At 41.4% G+C, this 25191-nt stretch overlaps 1 protein-coding gene across 2 annotated transcripts in view; it reads right to left on the bottom strand.

Annotated features, from left to right (window-relative positions):
* Window positions 1-1697: 1697 nt before the first annotated feature.
* The window catches only part of AFF3 (ALF transcription elongation factor 3), a 329101-nt gene continuing 305607 nt past the window's right edge, over window positions 1698-25191 (bottom strand). For both annotated transcript variants that reach the window (XM_077173416.1, XM_077173417.1), the window contains exons 16-21: window positions 22775-22911; window positions 20630-20701; window positions 18175-18268; window positions 14149-14198; window positions 13804-14018; window positions 1698-12416 (exon numbers count right to left, since the gene is read on the bottom strand). In XM_077173416.1, coding sequence (XP_077029531.1) covers window positions 12295-12416; window positions 13804-14018; window positions 14149-14198; window positions 18175-18268; window positions 20630-20701; window positions 22775-22911 — 690 coding nt within the window. In that variant the 3' untranslated portion in view covers window positions 1698-12294. The remainder of the gene's footprint in view (window positions 12417-13803; window positions 14019-14148; window positions 14199-18174; window positions 18269-20629; window positions 20702-22774; window positions 22912-25191) is intronic.

Raw genomic sequence — 25191 nt, 5'->3', positions numbered from 1 at the left:
CTTTTAATCTCTATGATGTTGCAGTTAGCTTTGATACCATTCAGAGTGAAACACTGGGGCAGAATTTTAAGAGTTGAAGAGCTGCAGTAAATTCTTCATTGCTCTGTGTCTTTAAATTAAGACTGGATTCCTTAATAAAAGGTTAGGCTTCTCTTCATCAAGTTATTAGCCTTTCATAAAGAAATCCCTTGATGAAATGTTATGGCCTGTGTTTTCCTGGGAAGTAAGACTACATCATTGTAATGGGCCCTCCAGGTCTTTAGCTCAGGGGTGCCTAATTTCTTTCCTGACCTTGAATTACACGGAGAAGAGGAAGTTTAAGAGGAACAAGTCAGGAGGTAAAATTCTGCATATTCTGAATATTTTACAGGATTAAGAGCCAAGTGCTGAGGTGTTCAGAGGAAGGAGCAGTGCTAAAAAAAGGAGCTCTGTTAACTGGGAGAAGCTAACTGGGAGAACCTGTATCTGGTGTGTAGGACTGAACCAGCACTGATGGGGAGATAGCAGTGGGCTCACTATGAGCCTTGGTGGGCTTGGAATCACTGCTATGGGGAACTGTCCCTCTGCATTTGGTTCATCAGCTCCTCAGCTGCTGCAGGCAGTGCCTGGGGAAGTGATCTCCCAGTGCCTGGGCAGACCACTCCTGGCCTGTTTTCCTGTCCCTGCAGCAGCCTCCTGGCAGTGATCAGGAGCAGCAATGCCATGTGCCAGCCCATCATGAGTCACAGTCACTTCCTGAAATCCATTCTCTACCATCAGCACCAAAGCTCTCCATTTATGTGCTTCAGCTTGTGGTGATTACAGTCCATTGAACGCACAGGTTTCTGTATGGTGGTGACTCATCAAAGTGCAGAACATTGTTTGGTCATTTTTTCTGTGCTGCACCTGAGATGTTCCACCAGTACCTGCCCTGGCTGGCAGATGCTGCCTGGAAAAATATGTGTTCCCCAGTAAGAATTAGGAAAATGTCTAGCCCCTGACTCCACAGGTATTGATGGCGCAGAAAAGAACCACAAGACTCCACCACTTGCAAAACAGCCATATTAAAAAAGCAGCATTTAAGTTTTGGCCCAAGTATGGAGTAAGTATTCCTGAGAAGTGGCAATCCTGTATGGGAAGAAGCCATAGGAATTGGGAAATAGTTGGTAAACACTGTGTGCGTGTGTGAGAACAGGGGAAGGCAGGCTGGAGAGTGACTTGTATTTCTTGTGGTTTTATTATAATAGTGGCTGTAAATTGTGAAGTGCTGCTCTGCAACTGCTGAAATCATGGCTGGCTTTGGCACTACTTACAGATGTTACTGCTCTTAAGGACAGGGGCTTGTTTCTTACATCTGCATAAAGAAAAGTACGGATTGGTGATGTGCTCATCCAGTGCCTCACTAAAATGTAGCAGTGATTGCTCTCCTTTTCCCTGAGAGCTGCCTCTTTTCACATAATTTTTTTTTTCTGCCAGACACCCCAGTTAAAACTGGTGTCCTGCTACTGAGATGTGCTGTAATGAAGGAGCCTTTCCTCCTTCCTTGAATGAAGCTTTCATGAGCTCACCCTGAAGGAACTGTGGATGAGGGTGTGTGACTTAGGCAGGAACACAGGTGACTGTGATGGGATTCAAAAGCTGTGACACAAAACCCGGCAATTGCTTCCCTTGGAAAAAGGCTTAAGAAAGAGACAGATGAGGCATAATTGAGACAGAAGGATGTTGATTTCATGGTTTATTGTCACATTAAAAAAGTAATATTACTGATGAATTAATATTTGCTTTTTAATATAAAAGTGCTTATTCTTACAAATCCTTAAGGCTCATTCTGTTACATTACAGTAGGATTTTTCACCATCCCAGAAACTGTGCTACATGAGTTTTACATGAACTGTGGACATAGCAAAATCTCCAAACAGTAAAACAAGTAATCAATAATTTCATTGCCTTTGTATGCATTATCCTGTTTAATTGTGTAACATAATTTAACATGAAAATAAACAAAAGCAACATTTTCTTTTCTTTTCTAGTTTGGCTTGGAACTGATCCCCAAAATATTTCTATTTATTTTGAGCAAATGGAACAAATACAATTGGTTTTAAATCCCAGTTTTTTACTCGTAGAGCAGAAGGGAAGGAGTGAGACAGAGGAGCATTACAGATGTAGCATTTACCCTATGTTTCTCACTAAAGAGGAAAGGACTGACTACAAAGCACAAGTACTGTTTATATGCCATATATTTATTTTTGTAATGTCCCTGTGTTGTACTTAGGTAAATCTCCCACTGAAGCCAATGTGAGTTTTGCCTGAGGGAGGAATAAGACCAGGGCTCTCACGGGGGACATTTTACATTAAGTATTTTATTATATTTTTGTCTCACAATGGAAGAATGAAATAGGTGAAAGTTACTAAAGCTCTTGTTTGTATTGATCACAAGTGGAATATGATTTCTGGCGTATACTATGATACACAGATAAGAGTATACCATATTTATTTGTAATCATAATCAGAGCTATATTAGTTGGATGGGCAGTGAATTTGCTATTTCTACTTAAATTTTAGATATTTATTTATTGTAAAAACCTTTTTTTCAATAATTGGGTCAAAATGCAGCAACTAAAAAAATACCTAATGCAAAGATAAAAATAATTTAAAGTATTCTGGAGCAAGGGGGGAAATGCTAGCCAATCTAGTAAATAAGGCAGTTTAAAGCATTTGTGACTGCTACTGTGATATATGTACATACTTTACAGCATAAATTACTGTACAGAATACTCCGTTTATTAACCTGTGTAAACAATATTGCCTGCTGTATGGGGACATACTGTGGGATTATGGTCAGCAGAAAGATAAACTGCTGTAGCAGGGTGGGGGAGGCCTCGGGTAGCACATCCTCAGAGAGCAACATGAGTGTTATTTTATGAGTTGCAAACAAAGCCATCTCCACTTGAGTAATTTTACAAAAAAATCCACTGACGTTTGTTGCTATAAACGAAATATGGAAATGAACCTCTGTAGTTTGTTACAAAAATAACTCTAGTCATGAACTGGTCTCTGCATACCTCACCTGGCCAGGGAACCTCACTCAGGAGCTTACTGTGTGAAAAGGGAGAAGGGGAAGAGTTGCAATGCGCCAGTACCTTGTCCTGTGCTGTCTGCACTGCCAGCCAACAGCTGATCCCACACTGGGATTGCCACACTGCCTTTTCAGCCACTGGTGCCACGTGCAGTATGGGAAATGGGGAGGGAACCCTGTGATTTTTTGTTGCAACTGGCAGGAGAAGTCATGACAGGTGTAAGCCTCCTGTTATTTCACCCACCCTGAACTGCCTCCCCCACCCATTTTTTTCCCTCACCCATCCACCCTGTGGTTTACTTTTGAATTCTGCAAGGTGGCAACTCCAAGGAGAGTCTCTGTAGGATGCCTACTGCAACATGGCACTGGCCAGCAGACACCACTGCAGTCCAGATTTCCATAGATAATATGCCCAGGAAGGCAGGGAGTTGCCAAAAGCAGTAAGTGTGTGCAGCCATGATTTGTTACTCTGGCTATTGTCTCCATCTGCCATGGTCAGCACAGAACAATGCCCCTGCACAGGAGGACCAGGGATCACTGCCCAGAGAGCAATTCTCACAGTGCCTGGCTCCTCTGCTTTGGCTCCTGCTCCTCCTGTTACCATCCATGGAAAGAGACAATGGCACTGCAAGCCCACCTTGACCTGGCTGCTCTGGAGCTCCCAACACACCAGGGCTCTTTCTGTCCCCACCAACAGCAAGGGAAGCCAGCCCTAGGAGCTGCTGTGGCATTCACTGTTCTGCTGGCAGGCCACAAGCTTTAGGTGTCTCTGTGTGACCTACAGGCTGTTCATCATGGATGAAATTCCCATTTTCACATAATTAATTGAAAAATGCTGTTGAATTTCCATAAAAAAGAGTAATATTGGCCTCACTTAAGCTCATAGCTAATCTCATCTCTTTAGTCATCTACAGAAAAAAATTCTCCATTTTTAAAGGAGGCCAGCTCTTCTTCCAGGCAACATAAGGAAAAAGCGCCTGTAATTGTTTAGTAAACTGTAAAATGTATTTTCTTGATATTTCAGTAATCTTAATAGAAAAAGGTGCACATTCAGTTCTCAAGGATCTACTTTGGAATTAGGCCTAGTAAATTATAGAGTGCTCCAAGTCTGAAACATATGCTTGAAACATCTGAGAAATAAATGTGTTTACCACATGCCTATTTTCCTGCATATGTGCTCCCTCCCAACATGATCTCAGCCCCATCCTGCCTCAGTGCATCCTGAGATATTCACCAATTTCATCAGGCATTCCTGTAAGCAACAGGTATGACCATAAACCTGGGGTGGGATTTATAGCACCTCTGTATCTGAGCTCATTACCTAACTCCCTTTTAGCCAGTGGAGGCAAACAAGAATTTCTAGGGTGAGATTAACTGTGCTTATTTTAGACCTTCAGTACAAGATGAGGTGATTTCCAACTTCTGTGTTTAAATCAGAATCCTTTTTCTCTCTCATTCCACCTTCTTTTCCTATTCAATCCCAGTGAATTGTTACAAGGCTGACTGTGTATCCTCCATGGCCTAAGGAATGGCATTGTACAGGTGAGACCACCAGCTCCTGCTGGTTCTACTGCAGGGCCATGAAGTGGCAAAGCTCACTCAAGTGGATTGGTAGCACAGTCAGGCCAAGGCATTGGGCCAGGAGATGCTGAATTTTCTTGCTGGAAATAATGAGAGAAGGTGGATGCCAGTCCCACAGATGGAGTGGGAATGAGAAGAAAGCAGGAAGGTCCTGAACTGCTTGGAGAGCTCTGCACTGCCTTTCACCTTTTTCCTGTGACCAGTTTCTACTCTCCCTTGTCCTGCATGTCACAAGCCAGGAGATGGAGTTGAAGAAGAAAATGTCTAGAACTGCAGGAAGGTACCTCGACATCCAGAGGGACCTTGTGAGAGAGAGGACCCTCATGTGAACCCCATGAGGCCCATCAAGGTCAATTTCATGGTCCTGTCCCTGTGTTTGTCCAAGCCCCAGTATCAATACAGATGAGGGATGCACTGATTGAGAACAGTCCTGCTGAGAAGGACCTGGGGGTGCTGGTGGATGAGAGGCTGGACATGAGCCAGAAACATGCCCTTGCAACCCAGAAAGCTAAAAAAGCATGACCAGCTGGTGGAGGGAGGTGATTCTCCCCTCTACTCTGATGTTGTGAGACAGCACCTGGAGTGCAGTGTCCAGCTCTGTGGTTTCCAGTACAGGAAGGGCATGGACCTGATGGAGCAGGTCCAGGGGAGGCCATGAAGATGGTCAGAGGGATGGAGCACATCTCCTATGAAGACAGGCTGTGAGAGCTGGGGTTCACCCTGGAGAAGAGAAGGTTCTGGGGAGATCTTACAGTGACTGTGGTCCTTTTGGACAAAAAGGGGATTTATAAGAAAGATGGAGAAAGACTTTACTAGGGCCTGTAGTAACAGGACAAGGGGAAACAGTTTTCAACTGAAAGAGAGTAAATTTAGATTGGACCTAAGGAAGAAATTCTTTACTTTGAGTGTGGTGAGACATAGGAACAGATTGCCCCAAGAAGCTGTGGATGCCCCATCCCTGGAAATGTTCAAGGCCAGACTAGATGAGGCTTTGAGCAACCTGGTCTAGTGAAAGATGTCCCTGCCCACTGCAGTGGAGTTGGAACTAGATGATCTTCAAGGTCCCTTCCAACCTGAACCCTTCTATGATTCTATGATAAATCTAAACTGCAAAGGAAAATATAATTTTTTTAAATAGAGGTGTATTCCAAAATAGGAGTGAGAAAAAGAATAAGAAGGGCCTGTCCTTAGGTAAATGTTATCTATGTCTAGCTGGTTCCTTCAGGAAGTGTTTTCTTTCAAGTCTGTTGACAGGGTAAGAATTCCACATATAAGAATGCCACGTGGAGGAGAAAAGGATAACTACTGCTAAGAAAGAACTTCTTAGTGTTGACTGAATAACATGAACCACATTAGAAACATTTTGTTGATTTGACCAATGTTCAGTCCTTGGTGAAGTGCTTTATTGATAACTTCTAGGGGTAATGTTTCAGAACAGAGCTGGAAGTCTGCCCTGGGGATACTGTCTAACAATGGTGTGATTTGGGAAGGTCACTCCCACACAGAGTGGGAGAACACTGTGCTCCCAACCAATCTCTGACTTCCCACTTTGGTTACTGGTAATGGGCATCAAAATCAGATACATATTTCAGACATAATCAGACTTTGTTTTAAAAAAAAGCATTTTAACAAATGCTTTGTTAAGCAACTAGTTCTCTGCAATGCATCATGCTAAAAGAAAATTTCCATTGATCTGAAGTTATGTGAAGCTGGATTTGGATTAATGAATTATTTGAACACTCGAGGCTGTTTTGAGGAACATACTTTGTACAAATTTCTTTTGCAGATATACAAAGTAACTGAAAGACATAAAAAGATTTTAAACTCTTAGGATGGCCATGCAGCACTTTGTTAATCTATGCTGTTTGTCCCATTATGTACTGTTGTGATTCTTGCTCTCTGCCAGGATCAAAGTCATAGATACTCTGGGAATGGCAATTTCACCTAGACTGTGACACCCCTTGGCTCTAAGCACAAGTTTTATACACTCTGGTGCTTACACCAAGAGCTTATATAGTATTTAAGGATTTTGTGGGTCTTGTAGCTCTGGACTCAGGGGTGAAATTCATCCAGTGTACTTAGCAGTTTTTTCCATAGCTCTTCAACAGCACTTTCCTTCTGAGGATACAAAGTGATTTGCAAACATTAATTAATTCTCATAAAGCCCTATGAGGCAGATAAATGTTAAGTATCCCTGTGTTAGTACATATGAGAAACATGAGACCTGACTGCCTTATCATTCATGCTGTTCACTGTATTTGCTCCCAGAAATGACTAAGTGCCATGGGACAGAGGAAATCCCTTTTTCCACCACCCCCAGTTCTGTTGTTTTCCTTGGACCTTCTGGAATCCTCTGAGAGCAGCAGGGACAAGGCTGGGCTTCAAGCTGCAGTGTGTGAAATTCAAGCTACACAAATTGCAAAAGTGAAGGAGCTTTGGTGTATTTGTTGCTGGTTTTGGGGGCAAAAGCCAGGCCCTTTATGCAACCTGTGAGTTACTTGCTCCGTGTTCCAGCACCCCATTGGAAAGGTAGCTTGGGCTGCCAAAGTATGAAACACCTCTGAAAGTCAAGCATACTTGTGGGCTACCAAGAGCAACAGGACTAGACAGCAAGTGGAGGCAGAGGAATTACTTGAAGAAATAGCCCGAGCTGGATCTCACCCATCTCACTGAAGAAAACCATAGCCTATTGAAAGACCAATGGATGCTCTAAATCTTAGTGTTTTCCTCGTGTAGCTTTAGTCAGCTTAGCACAAACAGGACCTAAAGTGACTTTCCCAGTTTGTTAATTAACCTTAAGAGCAATTTACAGCTTGGGGCCAGTGATGCTGGAAATGGAGGCTTGGCCTTTTGAGGGCAAATGGCAGGTTTGTGAGAGATGGTAAAGTAGCTAACTTTTCATGCTAACAATATTGGCTCAGAGACATAGTTCCACATTTTTTGAGACATACCAGACATAAGATCATCCAAATGCTTTTCTGAGTGCATTCTGACAAATTTATCTATGGTTACATGCCTTCCCAGGCCTTGGTGCACAGCACATAACCTAATGTAACAGTTCTAATTATGATACTGATCAGACCAACCAGGCATTTTTAAGACATGAAAACTAGACTAATTCTTTAGTTTCAAACACAGTGAGGTCAAATATGTGATGTAAATGATAACAAAAGATAACAAAATGAGAGGCATGTTAGGTCTGTGCCAGGCAGACTTCTGTTGTTACCTTAACAAGTCTGTTTACTTCAGGCATTGTTTGTATTTCTATTGTGCCAGGAGATTTTATTCTTTAGTTTGAGGATTCTTGCTGTATGGGGGAGGGAAATGTTGCCATTGCTGTGGACAAGAAGCATTTCTTTCTGACATATTAAGCATTAAGAGGATTATGTAAAGACAAGGCATATTGCAGAAGGAGATGTTCTTAATATAGCTTTTACCATGAACCCACGACCTGCCAAGAATTTAGGAGAGTTAAAAAACCTATTGCTTTGACAATCTTTTAATTTTAAAAAAATCGTCTTGTAAAAAGATCAAGGAATTCATCCACTGTTATTTACATAAAATTCAAACTTTCTTGCTTAAAATCATGAATCATTTAATGTCACATCTATGGGATATCTAGGCAGATGCCATTAATCCAAATCATTTTGAAAATTCCAATTTCATTTGGATTAAAACCTACAACTAAGTCAGTGAATAGCATACTGTACATACTGTACATGCATTAAGGCTGGTGACTACTAAAGTCTCTTGGGTAGATAAACTAAGTACAGATTAGCCAGGTCTAAGTGTATGTTCTCATCTGGGGCAGAAAAGATATCCTGACATTTCAGATTTGAAACAGTAGCCATGAAAAATGTTAGAACATTTGTATTACAAAAGAGATACTATGGCACAGTCCCAAAGGTGCATTTCATATAAATTAATTAGCTACACAAATTATTTTGACAACAGCTGCTGCACTTCTTAGGTGATATGGCTGCTCAGTGATGAGTACTTGATGATCAATGGTAGGCACTAGTAATATCCTTCATGCTGAGTGACTTTTATTACTATTTAGATTTACAGTATATACATATGTGTTTGTATCTACACTTAGGGCTTGATCCTCTTAACCTCCTTTACCTAAGGTCTTCTGTTCACTCTAATCTCTTCCTTTGGAGCTCTGTTATTTGAACAAAAGAAATAGGCAAACAAGGGGTTTGGGTATCCTGCCACATGACAGGAAGGATTATGCCTGTCTTTTGACCACACTTGAACCTCTGCATATGCTTTGTTCTTACCTGACAGTCATGCCACCATGCCATACTATAAAGGTTTAAGGCCAAGGGCTCTGTATGATCTTGCTGCCTGTGAGAATCCTATAGGCTGTTCTGGATTTGTCAAGCCCACCTGCAATACACAGTTCCTTTGCATCCATTCCCATTGCTGTATGAGCTCTTACTGATTCAGGAGCCTCTGTTTGTAAGCAGACTTCTTTCTCCAGGCATAATCCTTCTGGATTTGTACAGAATGACTTCTAACTTTTCCAAAATTGAATCTGAATGTTGCTATGACTAAAGAAGCCTGCATGTTCTTGGACTTTCACAGCAGATTAAAATAAGTCAGTGTGTTTCATGGAACTGCAAAAAAGGATAGCCTCCTATGGTCCCATCCAAAACACACAGAGCATCTTTGACCCACAGTGTGATATGCCTAAGACTATTCAGGTTCTTCAAGTGGTGCATATGCTTAACTGGACCAGACCTGAAGTCACATGCACTTTTGCAGACCAGTCCCTAAGAAGATGAAATTAAGTATTTGTTGTCACCATGCCACATTCAGACATCCAATCAGCAGCGACCCTACCGAGCAAACAGCCTGCACAGAAGAGTATTCTAAACAACCTTGCTAAAACATTTTAGCTGCGAGAAACCCTATGGAGAGAAGGCCAAACCCTTTAATCCACTCATCCTGTTGCACCACCAGAAATTAAGGCTCAGTGTGCTCATCAGACAACACAGATGACGCCAGCACAAAAACTAAAAATCAGTAAGATTTCCATGGAAGCAATAGGTATTTTAGCTGAGATAACTCAATATGAGAGCAATGTACAGGAAAGGACAATCATCTACAGAGATGCTTAGTACTTGGAAATGTTACAACAAAACGCCATTAATTCTTGCATTTCTTTGAAGTTTCTTGACATATTATATCCGTACAAAGAGTTCATCATGATTAAGAAAAATATCCTGATCTTAGTAAAATAAACATGCTTCAAAGTTCCATATTTGAAACTCAAATGCCACATGTGCAATAAAACTAAACTCCATTTAAGGCAAGTAATATATGTTACTTCTAAAATTTCTCAACATTAAATATCAGAAAGGGCTCCCAAACCCCCAAACTTATCTGAAGATAAACATCATAGGCACCGTCAAAGAAAACAGAAGCTAATCTAGCTGGAGTTTCACTTTCCTGATCTGAGGAGAAATCCTGCAGTACCTGTGGATGGCATTGAAGCAGCTGACAGAATCCATTGCTACTAGTCTAGCAAATCCTGACAGACTTCCTTCCACGGCTGGAGATCAGGCAAGTGATAAACAGAAAGGCACCGATCGAGTTCTCCACGATACTTGAGACGAAACAAATTGTGTTCCTTCTGGGGTGGGTGACAGCCAGGGCTAAGGGTGACAGCAGGACTCAGAGGTCACGTATTTTGTCATTTAAAGGCAAGTACATGTTCTCTCCTAAAGCCAGCCACTTTATAACACTCAAGTCTGTACTATGAGGTGGCCACAGCCACAGGCATTCTCCTGGGGGGAAGTATCTGAGCACCGATGGGCACAAAATTGTTGGCCCAGGATGGCTTGGGGCTGAGCAGTTCCTTAGTGGCTGCTTCAGAGAACACAGTGAATGCTGAGTCTGAGCAATAGCTGGAGTTATGGTGAGAAAAACACAGCTATGTGGGGCTCAGTGTGCTCATAAGCCCACTCTTTACCATGGGGTACATGAAGTCTGTGCTACCAAAGACATTTGACTGAGAAATTGTGCCATATTGTTTGGTATCTTTTCTTCAAAATGCAGCTCTTCAAAAATGGGGGATGGAAAAATAAAGGCAGCAAGTACCAATTGATCAACCATTTGTATCAGTGGCTACTTCTACTTGTATCTTCTATTGAAAGTATGTTTTGTACTCACAATTTCTTAATATGTAAGCAAATTAGATTAGAAAATAACAGTAAAAGGGTTCAACTAATGCCTCAGACAAGAGCAGTCAATTGAAAGTTACTGGAGCTGCTGATTTGAGTAAAGGCAGCAAATCTGATTGCAAAAGAAAATATTTCCAATACAGAAAAAAACCCCTAAATATGTGAAAACCACTGAAAATGAACAAAAATGCACTGAGTGCAAGCGCAGTTGATATGAACTGGCCTTGACCTCATCTGACCCAAATTAAACTCTAATTATTGTGGGATTAATTCTCTGGCATGAAAAACACAGCCTGTCAACAAGAACTGAAAACATCCCATAAATCAAGAAACGCTAAAGCCTAGTTGAGGATTATGCATGAAGAGTGAGAGGATTATGATAGGAAACAGTTCTTAGCCTGATGAGCAGCAAACTCAGCTTCCCAGATAAAGGAAATTGCATGTAATGCTCCCATACAGCCTGGAAGAAAATGTTGCAAGCTTCTGCTAGATGAAAAAGATAACAGTATATGAAAGCGAAATCTGCAGGATGAAGCCTTCCCATGCAAAGCCAACAACTGTTATAAATATCTGTCTGTGTGTGTGTGCAGCCGAAATTAACACATTTTCCTTCCTAAGTGGATTACTGTTTGCCATATTTTTTCCTTATCTATTTACTGTCAGTAACAGAATGCAATTTTGCACCATCTCTTTTAAGTTCTTCCTACCAGCATATCTGTTTTTAGGCCTTCCTTTTGCTTGATACTGTAGGTCGCACTGTTGGTGAGGAGCTGAATGAGACATAAAGTTATTTAAAAAGACAGGAGATAAAGAAATGCATGCAATTTGTTGAAACTTATTGCACATGAAGGAATGCTGTCTTTCTCCAACTTAATGTGGACTACACACCTCCTCTCTGTGCTCCAGTGGAGAAGTAACAGGGAGATGGCACAATTAATATGGAAACTTCTGTGACGTGTCCATGCTCGTAGTAAAAATTCTCCATGTCTATGATTTGCCCTCATTCATTCCAGTTCAGGAAAGCCCTTGTGTATGTGCTTAAGCTCTGCTGAAGTCATCAGGCTTTCAGTACAAGCTTAAAGTTAAGAATCTATTGTGAGCTTTCCTGAATAGGGATCTGTGCTTATTGCACTTGGTTCAATCAACCCATAAGATTTTGGTTTCTGAGTTTTTCAATACAAGAATAGAAAGGGTATGTTTGTGCATTAAGATCAGTTCTTTATAGTATTTCTAGTGTGTGAAAATGTTTGGAGAGTGATACAGAACAATTCATTCTGAAGAGACATCATTGTATATTGTACCTCTGTGCACATACATGTCTACACTCAGAAGAATTTTGCTCAGTATTGAAGAAATATTCACCTTTGTTTGGATCAATGCTGTAGCTGACTATTTCTGTAGCACAGTGTCCAGAATAACTGAATTATCCATGAAAGGGATACTGTCCATGTGAATGGCACACAGTCATTATGACAAGTGAGCACTATTCCGCACCCAGTGAAGTCCTTGTTGAGTGTACTGGACTAAATGCTCCATACTGCTGTGCAAGGTGATAGGTCCCATCAATGCATCCAAGTCGTTAAAAAAATCTGCAGGGAAAAAAAAGTGCAGGGATTCAGCATCAGAAGAGTGAATCTTTATTTGCTACTTGTCACTCTTTAACAGATTTTATTCTCTTGCAAATTGAGTCAGGCTGAACATTCCATGGGAATGAAAGTTTAGTGCTGGGGAGATTAATTTTAAAGCCTCGTGGTTCATGATGTTACAGGCTGATGCACAACAATTTTCTTTTTAACGAACAAAGCAGTGAGTTCTTCAGCTTTGCTTTTCATTAATTTCCATTGAGTCTTGATAAAGCAAACAGACTCTGGGCAAGATTTATTCTGAGACTGAGGACAAGTAGATCAAAAAGTCCACACACAAGTGTCCAATGACACATTTGTGATATGCTAGATATTTAAGCTACCATGACAGAGAAATAGAGGCCTGTACAACATGGCCAACCCAGCTTAAAGAGTAATTTGGCTAACTAGCCAGTCAGGACTTAGAATCACATAATGGTTTGGGTCGGAAGGGACCTTTAAAGATCAGCCAGTTCCAACCCTGTGCCATGGATAGGGACAATTCTGTTGTCTACTCAGTGGCATGTAGTGCCCATTTGAGATGCTCTCAGGGAGTTGATACGTACAGCCTGGACTGGCAGATCTAACAGAGGATGTGCAGGAGAGTTCTGGAGTGGCAGTTTAGGTAAGGATACCTCAGTGAATTGTATCCCTGTCTCCCTTTCAGGGTGTACTAAACAGCACTCTGAACTGCTGTTTGCATTGAACTAAGTTCCATCAACTGCAATGGGAGATGAGCCCCCCAACTCATATCTACATACCTTCACTTAGGTGACCTTGTTTTCACTTGGATCTTGCCCATGTCCCTGCCTTAAATACACAAATTAGCCTGAAGACTAAGGAATACTTCACCATCAAGTCAGATGCTGAGGCATTTGCTCATGGAAACCAGTTCACCTGAGAGAAGTCTGCTGCTGTGACCTTGTTCCAATCTGTGTCTGCTACGGATGGGGGAGGGCCAGGGGCTGTTCATTCCTTCTGCAGAAAGGAGGTGTGCTCCTGCTTTTTGACTTGGTCTGGCTAAACACATCCCATGCAGCTCCATGACTTTGGGGGCAGGAAGATGTCTTAGCTCCCACAAACCTTCCTCTCTAGAATGCACAGATGGCAGGAAGTGCTACTTACAGCCAAGTCTGTGACCTGTCTGTCACAAGTGCTGGCTCAGCTCTTCTGAGCAAGGCAGCTATCAAAATTGCCTTTTTGGGCTGTTTTGGAACAAACTAGGAGCAGACTGAAAAAAGAAATAATGTCTGCAGTCCTACTTTGCAGACAGGTTTCATATCAAAGTAGTTATTTTCCTGATCCAAATCATGTGACAGTCTTCTAGAATAGTCCACTGCCTTGCCTTGCTCACCTCTGTTTTCCTTGGCCAGGTTGTCAGCCATCTCCCAGTAGTCATAGCTGTGCAGGATGCTGTTGGTGATGCTGACGTGGTTGGCGGCCATCTGATGAATGCGCTGCGGGATGCTGATGATAGGAGATGGGGAAGGGGCCCCCGTGCTCCCCTGGGATCCTACAGAACTGACTGGAGAAGGGCTAGGGGACATAGGTGATGGGGTTCCTGTGCTCCTAGAAACCAGTGTTAATGAAGTTATTTTAAAAGTGTTGGGATTAAACACACAACAGTATCAGAACATACCACAGATAAAAATACACAATTTCCAACTGCCAATCTGATATAAGATTCTGTGCAACTTACTTTCCACTGGCACCCCAAGGAGATGGGTTCTGGGCAGCTTTTGATGAATTCTGGAAAGGAAAGAGTAATTCACAATGCATACAATTTATATAAGACTACAAAATGAAAAGAAAGAAATGTAAAGAAAGTGATGAAATTGCATCTCATGAAGTAATAAACCCAGTCAGCCTAGTCTGATGTTATGATGAAGCAATGCTACAGAACAGACTTGAAACAGCCTTTTCAACACCCTGGCATAGGGACTGATTAGAAAAACATTAGGTGAAATGGAAACTTTTCACAGAAATCCTGGGAATTCAGAAAAAAAAAAGTGCTGCGGGACTCTTTGTAAAGTTTAGGCTGGAATTTCTTGTGATGAAGAAAATCAGAAAGATTTCCTCCCACTCTCCTCCCTCTAATGACAAATGTCATTCCCCTAGGACTTGCAAGATTGTGCAAATCTGCTCAGCCTGGCATCCACAGGGATGTGAATCTGAGGATCTGCAGCTCAGGTGGGTATTTTAACCACTAGGCTCAAAAATCTTGCTCATGATTGCTCCTTGTGGAGCTGTTCCCCTTGGTCCAAACATGGCAGCATTCACAAGGTCAGAGAGACTGCCCATGTAGATTAGATTGGTGGTTTTCATAGCTGAAGGATTCCCCAGAGAACCCCAGAAGGGGCCATTTGATCATTTAGTGGGGTCTCTTGTATGCCTGGAATCACTAAGACTCTCTCTGGTATACTGTGCTTACGCTAAAGAATTTCATTGCTTGAGGAGAGACCCCACTACCTTGTGCAAGCACTGTATTTACAAAACAGGAGAAATTCAGGTGCCAGCAGTAATGGAGACTGGATAAATTATTTTATAATTTAAAAATTATTTTAGTAGTTAAAATTCCAGGAGCTGGAGGGAATTCAGTCACTGGTTCCTTACCATTTGACCTGGGAAAAAACTCCACCTCTCCCAAGTGACTGATTTAGTGCTTGGGCTGTGAGAAAGAAGTCTAAGAAACCAAGCTTTTCTAGTCCATTTCATCCATGGTCTCACATTCAGCAATGGCCAGCCTGATTTTTCAGAGGAAAGTAACCTCCTTGTGCTCTCTCCTGAAGCTGAACCTTCAGCTGAAGTAACTGTGTGCTGGAGAACAGCCCTCTCTTCTTGATATCCATGTGGGACCAGACAAAGTCCTGCAGCTTGAGATCTGTTTATGGATACTGTTTTAAATGCAAGGCTGTAGTGGTTGTAAACTGCAGGAGTTACAGGCAGTACCAGCAGTACAAAACCTCTTGGTCTCTCAGGGCTTAGGAAGGAAAATGGTAAACAAGGGGCTTCAGATTTTGTGGATTTCAAGGCCAGGAGTAATCCTGCAATGCACACAATCTGCAATGTCTGTTTTCCACCAATCATGCCACTTCTGAAAGAATCCAAATTACTTTTAAAATGTATCTTATTTTATTCCTTCTAAAAAGGACAAATAGCCATATAGAAATTCTTCAACACTATTTATCTTCCTTATTGTTCTTCTCATCCTGTTCTATGTCTATCGTCTATAATTAGAAAAAAAATGGTGTTTCACAGTTTCAAGATTGAATCTTCCTAACTTCAGTGCTATCTTTTGGATTCTGTTGGTCCAGAGCCAGCAAAACTGCATGTAATCTGCAAATTATCAGCTCTGTTTCCATGTACACAATGATCTCTTAACCCATTCAGCACCAAACTGGACAATCCCCTAAGCCTCTCTTTAAAAAACTTTGTTTTCTCAGTTTTAATGTGTCTTCTGAACTGCCTCTTGGGTTTCTACATCTTTTATGTGCACCCCAACACTGGCTGTATTTTAGCAGTGATGATGCCACTGTTGTGTGTACCCTGTCATTCTTCCTGCATTTTGACACTGGGTCTTCTATGTCCCAGGTACGTGACATGAAAAATAAGCTTTGGAGTGTCCCACAAGGGGCTCTTCCTTCTGAGGTTTTTTTTTTCTTTTTTTTTTCCTTTTTTCCTTTTGACAGGCAAAGCTCAGGTGTGAAAAGATAAAAAGGGAAAATTTCTCATTTACCATCTTAAATAGAACTAACCTGGGAATCCTCAGCATTTGATCCTGCTCCAGAATAGATTATTTTTTTTTTCCCATTCTTTTCTGATGTCTCTCAGAACTACTTGTCTTCATCTTTACACTGTAATGGAATCTGAGTGCCTGTTGTTTACTTACAGAGTTGGAAGCAGGAAAATTTGAAAATTGGAGTCAAGGATACTTCCACTGTAAATGTAACCAACCTCTGCCTTACTGTACAACTTCCCACACACCTTTTTTCGCATGCTTTAGGTATATTGCTTCAGGTTCCTCTCAGTTCTGCACCAGAATGGTGGGGGTAACGATTCTAAAGTGTATAATGTTGTAAGGGATCTCTTATACCACTTTCCCTACTGCAACCCATTCTCCTGGTTTCTTTACTCTCTCATATGTGCCTGGCCCCTGAATATCTGGGCCTTCTTTCTAATTCTCTGCTGCATTTTTTTTCTATAGTGGAAATAAATCACCTAAAGGAGATTTAAATAGTATTTTTTTCTTTTCTAAAAGAAAAGTATGTCCAATTTTCCCTGCAATTGTGTGATTAAAAATCCTTCTCTGATTGATAATATATGAGGAAGTTCTTAATGCAGTCAGCATTTATTTCATATCACTTGGTTTTGAAAGCTTTTAGATACCAAATATGAAAGGAGTGGAGCATTGGTTTGTTTTCCACTGAAAATTATAGCAAATGGATGATTTTTTCCACTTTTGCTTTTAAAGGTGAGAATACTTTCTAATGTGAAGCTATGCTGTCATTGTGTCAGCAGGAGCTCTGCAAAGAAACTCTTCTTGGCTACAGTAGAGGGTAAGTCCATTTTATGTTTGCTGTGAAACAGTCTCTGTCTGGTAGCAGGAGATATTTTACATGGTTGAGAGCTGTTCTTAATACAGCTATTCTCTGAACTGGTCAAGAAAAATAAAGTACATCAATAGGCACATATTTCTTACCCCTGAAATCAATTAATTGTTAGAGAAACATAACATGTTGAATTATATACTGCTAAATTTTTGAAGCAATTACATTGACTTCAATTTCCATTTGACAATAACAGATCTGTCAATTCCCTTCACTTTCTTCATGTGTTCAGAATTTGGTCATAAACATTTGTGCCTGTATTTGAATTTTTTTATTAGCAAAATGTCAAAGGATGGATGTTTTTCATTTAAAGGTTCTTCTGTCCACAAAAAAAACCCCAACTGATGAGCCCTGTGTTCAAAGACAAATGCCTGTTCAGGTCCCACAAAGCAGTTTGTCTTAAAACAATTGTATGTTCATTCTTCTTTTTTTTTTTAAATTTAGGAAGATAAAGGCTAACTTTTGTGTTTGTACATCACATGCTGGATGGATTGACTGCAAGAAGTTTCACTTTGTCAGAAATAAAAAATGGAAGCAGTAACAGGTGAAGCAAAGCAGGAAGGGGAAGCCAAGGGTGCCATGTCAAGTACGTGGCAGGTGGCCTGTCTGCCCTCTGATGCTTCTGTACAACTCCTGCTGAACTCAGTGTGGGCTCTCTGACAGTTCCTTGGGTAAGATGGCCCTCTGCACTGTCCTACCTACTCATGCTGCTGAGTAGAAGGCCTGCGTCTGAGGACTGATCTAGATCAAAGTCTTCAGCTCGTGGGAAGTGTAATCCTGAAGGGGATTACACAAAATCTTACAGCAAAATCTGCAAAACCTATTCACAACAGAGCTGGATAGCACTAGACAATGGATCAAGAATAATCTGAAAATACCTGTTTGTTAGTACAACAAATTTATCATGCTTTGTGAAAGGTCACAGTGTGTATTTTTCAAAGAGGGACCCTTGTGAAGATAACTGAACTACCTAGAGCTCAGATGTTGCCATGAGAGTCTATGGTAAAACATCACTGACTTCACCGGGGAAAAACTAATTCCAGCACAGCTACTGCTCCAGTAAGATGCTGTATCTCCTGTAAAAACATTGATCTACAGACATGCCATAAAAAATGCACCTTGAAATACTCAATAAGCGCTTTTGAATACTTGACTGCGTGGTCTCTCTTGAGCCGGAACATCCTCCAGTACAGAAGGGCCAGGCAGCGGTAACTGGAATATAAGGGAGAGCAGAAAGTACAGGGTGAACAGAAATCCCACTGAATATCTTAAATCCTCAAACTAACACAGAGTGGAAGGCTGACAGCACCTTGCTTACAGTTTTTATCACCATTTGTTGGCAGTACTTCACACTTTGCCATGGGTTCATGAGCAGAGCTAGGTACCACAGCCAGGGCAGGTCATGCTGACAAATGCTACCAGTGAGGTACTAAACAAACCATACTCAGAAGGGTCTGGGCTCCCAGGCCTTCATTCTGGCTTCAAGACTGCACACTTCATCAAAAGCCTGTCTCATGAAAAGAGACATCCTGGAACTCAACATACACTTTTTTTTTTTTTTTTTGTATTTTTACTTGCATAAACAGCTTTTTGAGATATCTTATCTTGGGACTTTATTGTGATACCCTGGATATACTGAACTTGACTTATAGTGGATGTATTCTGTATACACCCAGTGGTCTCTTCCAGCAGATGGAGATGGCTGGTATAAAGACAAACCTGGGATCTGGCACAGATTTCAGTGGCCAAACTTCTCTGTAGGAAACCAGAACAGAGATTGTATTAGAGCCTGGAGGCTATTCCCAGGCTACTTGCCTGATTTGGTCCTCAAAGGAAATCAGCAGTGGCTTGAAAAACTCAGTGTGCTGTACTGGTACTGTCTGCCCCTGTGCTCCTCTTTAGTCTGCAGAGTGCCACACACCTTTAAAGCTACCTAATTAAATGAGAGTAATGGCTATTGACTATAGTTATGTACCACAATAGTCAGTATTCAGGACACATACACTTCTCTTTGCTAGTGGCTTTAGTGTATCTGTCTATTTTCTGAATTGAGAATCACCACCACCTTTTCCCAGCAAGGTTTTTGGATTGAAAAAGTGTGAAAACTAGGGCAAGTGTGAAAGTGCCCCACAGTAACGCTGCTTTTGAAGCAAAAACCCTGTGTGATTTGCTTTTCCTTTGGCAGCAGAGGCCTCGTTTTTAAAAGCAGTATTTAGTGTAGGAGCCAATCCGGAACACCAGAAGGTGCCTTGAGTGTGAACGTGCAGAATGTTCCCCATCTCCCCGCGGCCAAGGGCTGCCCACACCTCAGCGAACACCTCGAATTCGGACACTGTCTCTGAATGACCCCATCCCAGGCAGGGCTGCTGGCGCAGCCCGGCTCTGTCCGGAGCGCGGCGGCGCAGTCCCGGCCGCGGCCGCTGGAGGGCAGTGTCTCCCCGGGAGAGGCGGGCCGGGAGCGGCGGGCTGGCAGCCACCAGCATCGCTCTCCCTCTGTCACCTTCACAGGTACAGCACATATGCAAATGGTGTCAGCTCATCTGCTGGCTGGCAGACGGTGAGTTAAGATTGCCATTCATCGCCCGGAGAAGGCTCCGTCTGCTTTCCCTCGCGCTGACCTTTCTCCTGCTGGAACAGATGCAGCAGCTCCCTGAATTTGGATGTGCCTCCGCACGCACCGAAGCGCTCCGGCAGTTCTCAGCAAGCCTTTGTAATGTGGCTTTATATGTCCTTTTTTAACCGTTCTTTAGTCATTTTCCCACCTAAGCATTTTTAAAGCAATCGCCACTAATGCATTATGTGGGCCTCCCAATGGAACAGAAAACCAGTGACAGAGAAAGGGCATTAAAAAAAAAAAATCTCTGAATATTTTGTTCCTTTTTATACAAATGATTAATTAGGACTCCTTCTTTATGGAGGCTAAAGATGCATTTAATTTGGATTTTTAACAGATGGTTAATAGATGTTAAAAACACACTTGCTGATTGTAAATGTCCACTTACTGAGACTCAGTAACCATGTAATAGGTATTTTATGTATAAACTACAATGATATTAAATTAAAAATTGATTTTAATAACACTACACTATTTTACTAGCAATCAGAAACTGTCCTATAGAATCTAAGGTGCTTACATATATGTTTAGAAATCTCAATTTAATAGATAATCCAAGAGGCTTAATTATCCCCATCACCATATTGCCCTTCATACAATATAAATAAAATTTATGATTATTGAGCCTAAAATGTCAGCCGCAAAAGAACTTACCGAGCTGTTGGTACAAAAGTACATCACTCATAAAAAACAACAAACCATCAGGCATTTAAAAATTAATTACACTGACGTACCATAGCCAACCTGTCACAATCAATAAATAAGTATGAATTGCTTATTTACAGAGACAGAATGCAGACTTGGTACAGTGATAGAAGGGTTGGACCTTCCCAGAGAAGAAAGGATTCTCTTAATTTCAATAGAGAACATAATTCTATCTGGCTGCATCCAGCATCTGATTTTCAAGGACTGGCTCACTGCAGAAAAGAAGCCTTTTGAGGAAAGCTTGTTCTACTAACCATAATGCTGCCAGCTGTTTGTCTTCTGGCGTGGCGTTGGGGCCTGAGTGGGTTTTTAGTCTCACTGCATACCTTAAGCAAGAAGAAAAAAGCCAACGTGAGTTAACTGAGACAGCTTTGTATTACTGATCAGAGAGCTATGCTGGCCAATGTCGTTTGCTCTGACCCTTTATACATATTTGTTCAAGTTACCAGCCATACATGTGTTTTTCCTGTTTGTGTTTCAGAGCTGTTTTGTCATTAGCAGTGCATCCCTGCACTCTTTAAACAGCCGTGAACCCCCTTGATCATCCATCAGTCCAGAGGGGAGCCTAGCTGGCGAGGTGACACTGTCCTACCAAAATAACCTCTGCTGCTGCAGAGACCCAGTTACACAGAGTTCATGCAGAAAGGGTTTTGGAGCTTTTGAAGGCAGACAGCCTGCCTGGAAGCTGGTGCTGACCTCACCCTGCCAGTTCTGAGTGTGTCTACCCAGATTTGCTCCTCCGAGCACAGCATGGCAGAGGGGGAACATGTGGCTCAGAGCTATTTTTGCTCACATGACATTACATTCAAACTCTATAAATATTAAAGATCCACAGAGGTAGCACTGGTGTTTCAAGAGTGTATGTGCTATGCAAACACAAATTGGTTTCTGGAAATCTCAGCTTCCAGCTGAATACCTGAACAACAGACAAGGTTATAACAACACACAGCGCTTCTGGGCTCACTTCCAGAAAAATACCTGTTCCCCGTAATTAGCTGCTTGTGATTTTTTCTTACCTTTGCTTTCAAACTCTAATTCTGATATCTGTGCAAAGATTCAGTATGAACATTTTGCTTCTACCGGCATACCTAGCAAACCACTTATTTTTCTGAGTTGCAGCGATATCAACTACAATTCACATTACAACACGGCCACAGCTATACACAGTATTGAAAGCTATGCATCTGCAAGCAAAATTCATTTCCAGAGTTAGGACCATATATTTACTACCATGAGAAAAGACAGGGCAGACAAAGAAAGAGCTTTCTGCCTTTTGGGAAAAAAAAAAAAAGAAGGGAGGAATTACAGAGATGGGAAAAAAAAGGAAGGAAAAAATTGCAGAGATGGAATGTACAATGCTCTTACAGAAAAAAAAGTACTTGATTTTGTTCAATAGCCTTCCAGTTAGAAAGCTGGCCTCAATCCACTGAAATGCATAAGAAGACAGCCCTAAGTGGAATAAAATGCCAGTGGAATTATTAACATGCGAGAAAATCGTCACATTAACACTAAGTCCAAAAGAATGCTTTTGTTTTAGAAGCTCTGACTCATTATGGATATGATTAAAAATGAAAATGTATTATTTCCTATGCGCTTAATCCTGACTGGATGGAACTGCATGGTTGACTGTCCTGAGGAATGATACCATGGTCACTGTCAGTGCAGATTTCTCCACTAGTGTGTGTCTGGGGTTCTCTCTTGCAGAGTCCCTCAGCTGCTGCAATGGTTCTGACCTCTGTTTTCTCTATCAATGATACTGCCAAAAATGTTAATTTTAAGTACCAGCTATAATGGAGAAAAAGACTTAAGAGACATACTTCAGAGGGACTGTGGATGGCTCTGAATTCTAGACTGCCCTGTTTGGAGATCCATGAAGGTGACTAAAGGTAGGGGTAGCTCTGAGGTGAGCTATGCTCCTGACTTTACTGGCTACATTAGGGCACACACATCAAATGGACTTTGAGTGTCCATTTTTCTATCACTGTTCACATCTTCTTTCAGGTAATGTTTAAACAGCAATCTTACATGTGTTGCAATATTTTTCAAGTTACCACTCCATGAGAATGTTTTGTTATAGATTATTGGTTTCTTCCACTGAGTAGCTCAGGACTTACATCATGAAATTCTTGGAACTAATTGGCAACTCAAGTAATAGGAAAATCTCTGGGGTTTTTTGTTCATGTTTTTGTTTGTTTCTTTTATTTTTTTTTCTTTTTTTCATTCTTCACAGCTTCTTGATTTAATTTCCAAATAAACCACAGATAAAACATATACATTACATATGAATAACCAGGCCCTTGTAAGGAGTTCACTTTTACTACATGTACAAAGATAGGTGATAATGCACATGATCATGTTTGGACAGAGTAACCCCTGGGGTGATTGTCTTCCTTTCCTACCTGATGAGTTCAACTGTCTCTGAATACATGGTGTAAGGGGATTTAGATTCCATTGGGCCTTGTTCCATTGCATTTCCACACTCAATAAACGATAGTGCTGCTTCTGCATAATTCAGTGCCTTTCCAAACTTCTCCACCTAGAGAGAAAAAAATAAGGACACAGAGATGTAGTGTAATCATCAAGATGTCATTACGTTTGATAGGATTTTCTCAACAAATATTGTAAACTTGACACAAGTTGATGTATCTTCAGGTGCACAATTTTTCCTGTGAGAAAGCTAATACCCATCAAACCCTGTGCATCAGTGAAAATCAAAGATACAGAACATATAGCTAGAAAAGTCTCTGAGATATTATTTGTTCCACACTCTTGTGCCCAAAGAAGGGTCAGCTGTGCCTAGGACATTCCCAACAGTGTTTGTTAAAGCTCTTCCAGTGCTGGAAATTCCACAAACTCATGCTGCCTTTTGTTCCAGCTTTCATTTTTCATTAAAAAGGGTTTCACACATCTTTGCACCTGTAGTTTTTTATCACTCAACAAAGAAAGGTAACAGATATCATAACTAAGAGAAGAGAATTAAATACTTTTACTACTAACTCTTATACAAAGGCTCATCTCTGTCTCCTGTCTTCTTTATCCCTACCATTTTCAGCATTGTTCTCCTCTTGTCAGGAATTTGCTTTCTATATCCTCCTCCTCTTTCAGGGACTGCTCTGCTCCCTCAGCATCTTCTGCCATCCTCCTTCCTTGCCCCGTTTCTTCTCCTATTTTTGGTACTTCTCTGTGTGTGTATTTGTGCACTAACCTGCATATACATGCACGTCCTCAGTAACACTGCATATGCAAACATGCATCTAATGTTCATATGTGTACACTTACATGCCACTTATCTGCCCTCAGAATTTCATTTTTGAAGTGAAGAGAGAGATGAATCATACTAATACCTCTCTGTCCTGACTTCTTTCTCCTTCAGTCAGAACTCCTGCGGTACATAAAGCCCATTAATGGACTGGATGCATTTGGTTGAAATCTGATGCACACAGTGAAAGGTTAATGGACCTTATTCTTTTCCAAGGGATAAAGATTTTAAATAGTAACTTTGGAATGGCACACTAGCTTCAATCTATTTTAGGTTCTTATATGACTCCCACTGCGATCATACCAGAGAACTTCACAAACTTTTTATTATATTTCTCCCCCTGATGCTCCAGTGCGGGTGGAAGTGCTATTATCCCGATTTCACAGATGGGGGACTGAGGAACAGAGAGACTTAGAGTAATTTTCAAGCTGCTCACTGTGAATGCCTGTGTCAGGTAGTGCAGTGCCAAAGTAGGAGGTGTCGAGCCCAGCAAGGTGATTCAAAGTGCCTGGAGGCACTTTGGCAATATGGCATTTTCCCCAGGATGCCTACACAGCCAGGGAGGGAGAGGAAGCACCTGCAAAGGGCTGTTTACAAGGTGTAAGTAAGGTGCTGTCCACTGTGTAGGGAAGCTGAATGTGGAGGATATTTCAACCACCTGATACTGACAGAAAGCTATTCAAACTGTGCCTAGGTGACTTTCATGCAGCAAACTTGTGGCACAGAAGAGAATAATGCTGGCAACTCCACTTTCTGGGAGTCTACCATAAAAACGTTTCTCTCCAGGCTAAGAATTTCCTTTGCATATTAAGTGATCATTTTCATTCTGTTTAAAGCAACATACTAAAATGCACCATTTGTACTTCTCCACAATATTTTCTGATTTTAAGACTCACTTTAGAGTAATATGGAACTGAATAAACCACAGAAATTTGTGCTAATAAACTCAGGTAGAGTGTAAAACTCTGTGTTAGTGTTCTAAATTAAGGACCTGCTTCTGCTTCCTTGGCTTTTCTACATTCTGCACAGCTGAGGAAAACCTTTCTTCCTTCCTGATGGTATGACAGCAAAGTGTCTCTGACAGAGCAAGACAGGAAAGCAGCTACTCCCACCTGCAACACAGCCACCCTAATGCAGGGTCCCACTCCATATACTGCCATCCCAAAGACATCATGTTGTGCTGGCTTATCTGTGGCACTGGACAAATACAGCCTTGGAGAGAACTGAGGGACAGCTAAGCAGAGCTGTGCTGCAGCACTGCATATTTTGTTGCATCCATTTGTTTGGAAAGACAAGCATCTCTTCAGTGCTCCATATAACCTCAGATTCCCCTTTTTCTTTCTGGCTACATTTTTAGACAGGTCAAAGCCAGGGTGAAGAATCTGTTGCAACAGTACTTTGTGTGCTAGGTGTTCCTCTAGGGTTACACAAATTCTTTGTGTGCTTCTGATTATGTTGGGAAACATCTGCCATGAAACCAGGATTCTTTTGGCACTGAAAAGCCAAAGCTCTTAAAAAAAAAGTGCAAATACCTCAGCTACCAGACCAAATTTGGAG

This window comes from Agelaius phoeniceus, chromosome 2 (genome assembly GCF_051311805.1).
Source record: "Agelaius phoeniceus isolate bAgePho1 chromosome 2, bAgePho1.hap1, whole genome shotgun sequence".
NCBI classification, from domain to species: Eukaryota; Metazoa; Chordata; class Aves; order Passeriformes; family Icteridae; genus Agelaius; species Agelaius phoeniceus.
The sequence above is the reverse complement of the archived record's forward strand: the minus strand, read 5'-3'. Positions and strand labels throughout refer to the sequence as shown.